Genomic DNA, 10,409 nt, shown 5'->3' with positions numbered 1-10,409 from the left:
CAGCTCACTAATATTACTGCAAATAATCTCCGAGACACCTTCCCATTTCTCATAAGTGAGGTCCTGTTTTGACCTTAAATAAACTGTTTTACGGAAGGTGCATGTAATATAAACGCAACATTTCGCAACAAAATGTCTCTAATAGGCTCTCACACATCACCGACATTAAAAATAAATTAAGGAAAACAGTATTTAAAAATATATGTTTAAGAATTATTCAATGCCATCAACTCAAGACTGTGCAGAAGAGAACTGTCTCTATCGGGGCGCCCCTCTGAAAATCTGGGGCACTGGGCCAGAGCCCACGTTGCCCATGCCTTAAAACGTCTCTGTCGGGAGGTTTGGAATGTATGGTAGACGTGTGTCGCCAAGCCCAGTGCTAAGCAGCAAGGGGAAACCATTTCAAACACCGCAAACCCGTGTGAAGGCACAGTGAACGAAAATCTCTGAAGGCTAAATCCGATTTGCTTCACTGTCTGACGTCCCTTTACATCTGAACAGTTTGCTGCTACCTAAGTGGTAGATTTTACCTACTCTTTCCCCATTTTCATGCAACCAGTAAGATTAGGAGGGATTCGGGTTTTCCAACAATCATGCAGGCATATAATGTTAAAATAGATTACATGACAAGCAGGGCGCATGAGATGGGCTTTAGGGACTGTGGAAAGGAAGACGAATTAAGATTGGTAGGGTACTAAGTGAAGGAAAAAAACAATAACATAACACCCATAGGTCCCCCACTGGAGCTACGCCCCTGGTGCCCGAGCACCTTGAAACCTCTAAGTAACGTGGCGTCGTGTACACAAACAACCTCGACAAACTCGGCGCTACAACCGGCACCTCCTGCCCTCTGAACGCCTCACGGGTCTAAGTTTATGAAAATGGGGCCTAGCGAACTGGTGGTGCTCTCGCAGAGGCCCTCTTCATGCTGCTAATTGGTTTTCGACTCAGCCTGGCGCCACGTACTTTACCTTTCCCCTCCTTCCAGCCATGGAAGCAGATGGTGTGGGGGCACAAATAGAGTCTGCTGTCAGTCAGCGGCTAATCTCAACGTGTTAAAGAACACGACAAGAAAAGACGCCTCCTTGCGTGGGGTCTGTGGCGTCGAGTAGCCCTGGATACCCAATAACTTCGATAGCAGCCGATTTAACTGGCAATGCTGCTGAGAACTCTAGTATTGACTCTGGTTTATGCAACGAGGACCATTGGTGCAAGCGGGGGTTACCGAGGCGAGCCATCTTGAACATTTACGCACTGTTCGCCAAAGTGGTCCATGCATCCTTCATTGAATTCTTGTTGGTGACGCTGACAGTCGTTTCTACTTGGGACGGACGGGTAGCTAACTACTGCTCGGCGTCATTCTGCTGGTGGTGAAATACAATTGCTTCCTTTAAATTTTGCCCGTTTTAGCTATCCGCCTTTCTTCAAGTGGCTTCTCCCTTTAGAGGTTGGATATGAATTTGCAGGTGCGACCAATGGCATTTCACTAACGCGTGACTGGTTCTGCGGGAAGACAGATCTCTCCACGTTGCCAGAAAGACATGCGGGAAGGCGAGGAAGACACCACACGGAGATCTAGGTATTCTATCAGTTCTGAATCAAACCAGAAATTGAACACCAGTTACTGATCATGCGGCTGGAAGATATGTCTGTCCGTCATGTCCTGAGGCGCAACCGAATGTGTAGGGACTTCATCAGCATCACCTCCAACCAGGTAAGACCAGGCTGCTCCGCACTGTTGAATAACGAATGCTGATGAGGAATTTTGTTGTTCCATTTGTCCATTGTTGTGAGACAGGTTAGTTTATTCGTAGACGAGTGAACGCATTCCATGTTTGTGATGATGTAATTGTGATATCTCTGCTAAGAATACACAACAATCCTCTGGCCATTTATAATTGATCCAAGATCAAGCGGTTCATACGATTTGTTGCAGGTCATGCATTAGATCAGAGTAGGAGAGGGAGATTTAAGTCATGAAACTCCTATTGTGAGGATTTTTCACTGGCTACTGGGTAGTGTCAATGATGTGTACAGTCAATTACTCGTGGGAAACAAAGCAGACGGTGATAACACCTTCTCTGGCTGAGAAAACAGTTTCATAATACCAACTTTGTAAGGCCAGACTTAAATAATGTGGGCATGTGTGTATGGACAGAGCAGACAGCTCCAGATAATTGTATTTTGTAGGGCAGGATCATTAGTTCTCTGCCATCCTGGGAAATCTTTGTGACTCAGTCCTCTTACTATGGCTTTGTGTACAGTCCCTGATCAGTAGTTTTAATGGTACCAGACATAATTTTACAGCATTGAAAGCATGTATTTGTTTTACAGTAGCACTGGTTGCAAGAGGGACAGGCTACTCATTTGGAGCTCAGGACAGACATTTTGCAAAGACCAAAAACAATTTAAGTATTGCAAGATCCACCACCTACATTTGAACTGGGATGCTCAACCACAGAAAATGATGGTGTACCAAGGATCTGTCCCAAACGTAAAAGTTTCTGTGTCCAGTTAAAAGGGCTACTAGACTCAGTTGGTTTTTGATGGAGTGGCACTGGACATAAGCCAAGGAGAGACCAGTTTCCAGTATTTTTCATAGTTTTATTAAGTAATGAAGAAATACAGCGTTATTTGTGACAGCAGTAAGAAGTGCTGAGGATAGTGGCACGTGGTGACATTCCAAAAGGTCTAGGGTACATGAAGTGAAGTACAAACAATCTGGTAGCAAAATACAGTATTATGAGTGCACATATAAAGGCATTGTCATCAGAACATTAATGTAATGCATATTCACTCACAGATGTCGTGGTGATTCTTGTGTCAGTAAGAGTAGAGTGGGCCCGGGAAGTCTTTAGGCCTTGATTTAGGGTGGAATCACTCTGCATAAATGTCTATCTAGTTTCTGCAGTAAGTCATGTCCTTGATCCACTGTCTAGTTTTTGGGACCAAACCACACTCATGCAGAACATCGCTGTTAGAAATGGGGTCTCTAGTTGGCAGTGGTTTGCACCCTGTCCAAGTAGGGACCCTCAGTCTATTCAGGCTAGGGGAGTCACACAGCTAAGATAACCCCTGCTCACCCCTTTGGTAGTGTGGGTCAAGCAGTTAGGCTTATTTCAGAGGGAATATGTAAAGTATTTGTACACATACACACACACACACACACACAGTAACACAGTGAAAACACCACAAAAGTACTTCACTCCATTTTCGAAAAATAGCCAATATTTATCTGCGTAACGAGACTAAATGACAAAAATCCAACATACACAAGCAAAGATACCAATTTTCAAAGATTAAATATAGTATAGCACTTAGAAACACAATAGCTCCAACTGGGGCTATCAAAGTGGCTTGATGGAGTCTTTTCCAACAGTTTGGCATCACCTGCAAGGGAGCACAGTCAGCCACCTCAGTTCCTTACTACCACCGGGGAGGTGAGGCATGGGTTCCTTACTGCTAGGCAGAGGAGGTGAGGTGTCAGTTCTTTACGGTAGTAGAGGAGGTGAAGCAGCGTTGACAAAGAGGTATTGGTTCCTTACGACAAGGTGGGGTTGATGAATCAAGCAGGTCAGGTTGCGAAGCATTGACTTTGCAGTGTCCCGATTACAACACGGGGCACAGGTACCGCAGTGAAGTCGTGTGTCATGGATGTCGGTGACACGGCACTCTGGACTCATGCTGTGGTGGGACTTCGGAGGTGCTGTGGCTGCGTCGGGCCTGCATTGTAGGTTGCAGTTGTTGTACTCAGCGGGGACCATGGACCTCCGGTGCAGGCAGTGGCGCGAGGTCAAAGAGCGGCACCGGTTCCAAAGTCGTTCTGGACATTGATGCATTAGTTTCTTCTGTGTTGCACCGGAACTCACTCCGAAGGGCCCAGGAACTGGATTTGGCACCACTTGGCATGTCAGAACTCTCAGCAAGAGAGCCGAGGCGCTGGCAGGTGAAGCCTTTGATGCCCCTGATTCTTCTTAAGAAGAGGCAAGCTCAGCCAACCTCTTTGGAATAGATAAAGTCCAGTCCTTTCACTCCTGGGACAGAAGCAGCAAGCAGCAGGCCAGCACAACAAAACAACAGGCAGAATGGCAGTCCCCCCCTACAGCATCCAGCTGTTCTTCCTGGTAGCATTTCTTCAGTCCAGAAGGATTCTAACTGTGTGGTGTCATAGGTCAAGTACTTATACCCATTTCTGTCTTTGAAGTAGGCAAACTTCAAAGATAAGTATTTGTAGTGCACAAGACCCTGCCTTTCCCTGCCCTAACCCCAGAGGCACTCCAGGGAGTTGGAGACTGTTTTGGGTAAGGACAGACACAGCCCTATTCATGTGCAAGTGTCAACTGTTCTACTAGTCTGGCTCAGGACGACCCATCAGGATATGCAGGCACACCTCAGCTCCCTTTGTGTGACTGTCTAGAGTGAATGCACAAACAGCCCAACTGTCATCCTGACACAGACGTGTATTCAGCAAACAGGCAGAGGCACAGAATAGTTAAGAAAACACCCACTTTCTAAAAGTGGCATTTTCAAAGTCACAGTTCAAAAACCAACTTCACCAAAAATGCATTTTTAAATTGTGGGTTCAATTACCATAAACTTAATATTCCTATTCGTTTCCCAATGGGAAATGACCCTTAAAAGATATTTCAAGGCAATCCCCATGTTACTCTATGGGAGGGATAAGCATTGCAATAGCGAAAACCGAATTTAGAAGTATTTCACTATCAGGACATGTAAAGCACACCAGTACATGTCCTACCTTCTAAATACAATGCACCCTGCCCATGTTTCCACCTTGGGCCTACTTTGGAGTGACTTACATGTAGTAAAAAGGAAGGTTTGGGCCTGCCAAGTAGGTGCACCTGCCAGGTCGAAATAGCAGTATAAACTGCACACACAGGCACTGCCGTGGCAGGTCTGAGACAATTTAGACATGGAGCACTTGCACTTTAGCACTGATCAGCAGTGGTAAAGTGCCCAGAGTCTTAAAACCATCAAAAACGAAGTGCAGCACTCATTCAAAAACAGGAGGTCAGAGTCAAAACGTTTGGGGATAACCCTGCAAAATGGGCCATTTCACCTTTTGGAGAGCAATTGCCATCCACCTTTTGGTGAGCAATGCTGATAAATCGTCCTGTCATGGCGGGGACCTCAGCCCTTGCCAGAGGGTATTGCTTATGGATTGTAACATTGCAAATATCTGGACCCAATAAGCAGACAGGTTAGGGCAGGTGCATGCCATATGCATAAAGCCTACATTTGCCTAGCCACATTATTTACAAGCAGCATTTGTATTGGAACTGAATTTTGACATGTGCTCCTGGGTGTAGTAACAGTGATGCAAGAATAAAGTGTAGGAATTTATGTCTATAAGTAAATGGTACATGTTTAACTTGTGCGCATCTCTCTGACCACACTTTATTCAATACTGAGGAGCCAAGCTTCCTTTCCCACTACTGTTGGAGAGGTAGCGAGTCAATGGGTCTACCTGTCATGATTTCTGAATATAGAAAGGAGATGGATTTGCCGATGTCTGCCAGTTGTATATATTTAGTAAGCAGCATGAGTTCTTTCGGGGGCTGAGGAAAACATGAAAAAATGCTTCATTTGGTTGTAATATAGGAGAACTAAGGGGGAGCCTGTACCTCTCTCCCTATATTCCTGAAAAAATCCCCCCACAGAATCAGACAACAATACTGTTTGTGTGATCCATGCATAGGGGGCGCTGTGGAGTGCGAACTAGCCCTGGGTAGTACCCATAATAATATTAGATCATGTGGTATCCTCAGCCAAGAAGTGGACTGACACAAGGATCAGACTGAAAAACAAAAAATCAGAAGAAAAGCGACATCCAAAAAGCGAGGCAGCATACAATATTATACCAGAACAGAACAGTAAAGTGTATCAATAACAGCACACAAGAGCGTATCAGAAGTACTGTGAGGTAGTGGAGACACACAAAACAAGCCACTTAGTCATTATTGCTGAGGTTGGTGCCTCCATGTGCTCCACCACCCCTGGAAGAGGTCAGGGTGACAGATGCTGATCTAGGGGTGTCTTTGCGGTGAAAATGTAGATTGGAGAGCCTCCATATGTTAGATCTGGGGTGGTCAATGGAGGCAGAGAACTTGGTCCCTGTCTTTGTAGTTGAGAAGCTTCACTATTATGGATCTAGGACTGAGCCCAGGCCGAGGCCTGGGTGCCAAAGAACAGTGGGCACATTCCACAATGGAAACAGAAGAGAAGGAGTAGCGACCAAAAAATGAAAAGTTGTTCCACAAATAGTTCTAAATTGGCAATAGTAGTAGTTTCTGCCACTCCCAGGATGCATGTTATTGTGCCTGGAGCACCCTTGTAGATTTTCATTCTTTGCCTTCACCATCTGGAGGTCCTTTGTCAGCAGAGTGAGTGTGTTGGTCGTCTGCTGCTGTGAGTCTTCCACATCAGATATTCTGGTCTTGGCGAGAGTGAAATTAATGATCTTGTTTATGCACTTGTTCTTTGTAAATGGTCCATCCTGCTAATCAGGGTATCTATATTGCTACGAAGACTTTTATGTCGTGCAGCTGCTCTGTGATGTCGTTGGTGGTGAGGTCTCGGGGCGAGGTCCCGGGGATGGTGGTGAGGGTGCTCCAGAGAGTCCATTGCTAATGAAGGCCCTTGGTTTTTTTTAAGCCGAAGCCCATGGCATCTCCTTGGAGCACAGTTGGGTTAGCATGTGATGTGCTCCTAGAACAATCCAGTCCCTGCATCCCAACCACAGCTATTTGGTAATGCTGGACCGTGTGAAAGTCAGAATTTCATGCTGACCGCAATGGAGTGCGGGTTGGATGCAGTCCTAGATTAGTCCCACTGAAGCCCAACTGTCAACTACACCCAATCATGTGACCCAGGCAGGCTGTAGTAACCAAATGGCTAAAGCAAGAAAGTGCCAACTTTCTAAAAGTGGCATTTTCCAAATTGTAATTTAAAATCTGACTTCACTATAAGTTAACTATTTAAAATTAGGATTTCAGAGACACCAAACTTGAAGAAGTTATCACTTCCCATTTGAAAATTACACTTATAAAATGTAATCAGACAACTCCCATGTTAACCCATGGGAGAGATAGGCCATGCAGTACGGGCAAATGTAGGAGTTATTTATTGCCAGAAAATGTAAAACGTAAAAGTAGATATACTACTTTTTAAATGCACTGCAGCCTGCCCTTGGGGCTGCCCAGGGCCTACCTTAGAGTTGACTTATATGTACTAAAAAGGAAGGTTTGGTTTAGCTAAAGGTTTATTTTGCCAGGTCGACATCGCAGGTGAAAACTGCACACATAAGCTGTGCAATGGCAGGCCCAAAACATTCTTAAAGAGCTATTTAATTAGGTGGCCTAATCAGTGCTGAAGGGTTACTGGCAGGATTTCATTTACATGCCCTGGGCACAGGTAGTGTGCTTTACTTGAGGCTTATAAGTAAATTAAATTTGCCATTTGGGTATAAGCCACTGTTACCATGTTTTAAGCAGACACCACATGCCCTTTAGCATTGAGTAGCAGTGGTAAAGTACCCAGAGTCCTAAGGCCAGTCTAAACTAAATCAGCAAAAACAGGAGGTCTGAAGGCAAAACATTAGGGGAAACCCTACCAAGGATGTCAGGTCTAACAACAGGCATATGGCCAGAGCAACACACACCACAGGGAGCGCATCAGATACCTGCCCAGGACCATGCAGCATTGGCCAAAGTTATAGATCCAATTAAGGCCAATCATTAGTATCGTCCCTTTACCCCCAGAGTTCGGAAAAGCAAGGGCCCGCAACCCGGCTCTGTGTCCAATGGGCCAGCAGTCTCTATTAACCATAGCCCCTTGGGACAGCCCACAGCAGGTAATTCAGACACAGGTGCAAGCCCATCAGGGTGCTCACCAGTAGGTTCCGTGCTGCTATGCAATGTCAGTAGGCTCCAACCGACTCTGCCATCAGCAGCAGTTCAGACAGGGCACAGGGGATGGGGCTGCGCCCAATGGTTCACCAGTCACAGAGTCAAAGCTTCCCTGTCAGAGGCCCACACTCACTTAGCTCCCACAGCTCCCAGGTCAGCTGCCTGACAGCGGAATTCAAGCCCTACCAGGCTCACCAGCTCAGAGTAACCCACAGGCTCCTCGAGGTCGTGCAGGCCCCGCCAATAGAGTCTGTCTGAAACATGCCGATCAGCTGTGCTTCAGACCCGCAATCAATGCTAGTGTGTGTCACGGATCCTGCGGGGCAAAAGGTTAAACGATTTACAGACCATGCTACTTTATATAGTGGGGCTGGTGGAGCTCACTGAGTAAGCCACCGTCCTTGGTGCTTAGTTCTCTGGCACACGAAGAGGAGGCCAGTTAATAGTCTGCATATTCAAAGTCACATCAAGAAAACTATCCCTACTGGCAATGTGATAGAGCTTTCATTTGGTTTCCTATCGGTACTAAGACAAAGGACACCTTCCTTGTCTCACAAGTGGCCAATATTTGTAGAACTTTTCAGGTGGTAACAGGACTCACAGGACCTAAGGTATCCACTTAATCATCTAATGCCCAGCTTGGGAACTGGGATTTAGGGTTATGGTTCAATGTGTGCCTTTAAATCACAACATCACTGAACACAGAAGGGCTAGAGAGATAGTTCAAAGGGTTCATAGAACAGTGCAAAAAGCCTCAGGTGAAAGGAAAAAACCCTGGCAAGACTTTTGAGCACAAATGACTGATACAAACTCCCACAAAGTCAGAGATGGTACAGCTCTAGCCAAGGCAGTGCAAGCTGTTGTGAAGCACGTCTTGCTGGTGGGAAGGCTGGGATGCTAAGAGACCCTTCCCATGTGGGCAGCAAGATGCTTTAGGTCTTTGACATCTCACTTCTTTGAGGTGACCTCTATTCAGGCTTTAGGTCACTGGGTCTTGTTTCTTATCTTTCTCCTTAGGTTTCAGTTTGTTCTTCTCCTTACTGGTTACTAAAATGTCTTCGTCTTCCAGCAAAGGGCACAGCAGCAAGGCTTCTCCCAAAGTCCAAGGCTAGCACACAGCCTTATGAAAAAAGCAGCTCCAGGAGGCCTTTTGCTGGCCAGATATCTCTCCTGTTAAGAGTCAGCTCATGGTGCTTCAATCCTATGTTTAGTTGGTATGGGTCTTCATTGTAATCAAGGTGTAGGAACTATTGACAAACTGTAAGGTGCTACAAAATATGGAATGAATTAGTGCCTTAATCATTTTAATAGTTACCTATGGTTAATTGAGAAAATACTTTAAAAAAATCATGCCATACAATAGGTAGCACAGCCACTAAACAAATATTAGGTAATCACAAGTTTCCTATTGTATTGTTAAATAGTTCATTGTAATTAAATGAATGCATGGCACAGAATGAAATGTAGATAGTGCATTGTTTTACATAGTGCTCAACACTCCAAGATGAGCCCTTCGTTCTGCTACTTCAAGAAATGTTGAGAACCCTAAATCTAATAAAGCATCTTGCGGTGCCCGAAGTTTTACCTCCACCACCTGTAAACTCTAGAAAAAAATGCTCAGGAACCTCAGAGACCAGGCCAACTACCTCTGTTTCTGAAAACAACTTTAAACCTGTTTTTTCTCTTCTCTGCCACTTAACTAGCTGAACAGATTATGATGTCTAGCAGACAATAGCACCAAGACGCCTATGAGCAATTGCACCCTTTATATAAACTTTCATATCAATATCTGTACTGGAGTTGGTGCTTGTTCTAGCACTGTAAAATCAAGCTTTTCTATTAATATTGTTCAAACGTATTTAGACGCAATTTGTCTACTTTGAAAGGATAAGACCCCAAACTGGCCATGAGTTGACCAGAAGTCAGAAGGGAGTGCTTGACACGCTGGGCCACCATACTGTACCAAACTGCACAGAAAGCTCCATTAACTAATTAACGTACATTTATCACAACTCGCTTTGTTAGACTGGTAGCATTTGGTTAGTAAGTAGCAGGCTGGGTCGTTAGGGTGCGTTGGAGGCAGTTTTGTGAGGGTTCTACCTTGCAAGGCTTCAGTGATGCACGCACTCTGTCCCACAACGGTTTACCTCTGTGTTGCAGTACTGCGAATAGCATAGTCAAATAGCTTCAAGACAGCATACATCAGAATAAAGGGATTCCTTTTGAGAAATCTGCTTCATTAACACAATCAGTCCTTCGTTTTCTTTTATTTGAAACAAACTGACCAAAATAATGTGTAAAATAGGTAACATTGTTTTCATTTGTTACACTTAGGTTCTGTGTGGCACCCAGATTTCACACAATCAGTAAGCCTTTAGTGACATAACGTTGAGAGAACGCGCCCCTATTTTATTAGTTTCTTCAGCACTGCTGCTTTGAGGTGATGATAGCTGCCAAGTTGCACCTATTCCAGGCACAGCC

General features: G+C 45.0%; 1 protein-coding gene across 1 annotated transcript in view; it reads left to right on the top strand.

Moving 5' to 3' along the window:
- The first annotated feature begins 1,076 nt into the window (after positions 1-1,076).
- The window catches only part of SERINC4 (serine incorporator 4), a 251,852-nt gene continuing 242,519 nt past the window's right edge, over positions 1,077-10,409 (top strand). Inside the window, exon 1 of the mRNA XM_069222637.1 lies at positions 1,077-1,714. Coding sequence (XP_069078738.1) covers positions 1,631-1,714 — 84 coding nt within the window. The 5' untranslated portion in view covers positions 1,077-1,630. The remainder of the gene's footprint in view (positions 1,715-10,409) is intronic.

The sequence above is a fragment of the Pleurodeles waltl genome, chromosome 3_1 (genome assembly GCF_031143425.1).
Source record: "Pleurodeles waltl isolate 20211129_DDA chromosome 3_1, aPleWal1.hap1.20221129, whole genome shotgun sequence".
In the NCBI taxonomy this organism is placed as follows: Eukaryota; Metazoa; Chordata; class Amphibia; order Caudata; family Salamandridae; genus Pleurodeles; species Pleurodeles waltl.
This window is presented reverse-complemented; position numbering and strand designations above follow the sequence as displayed.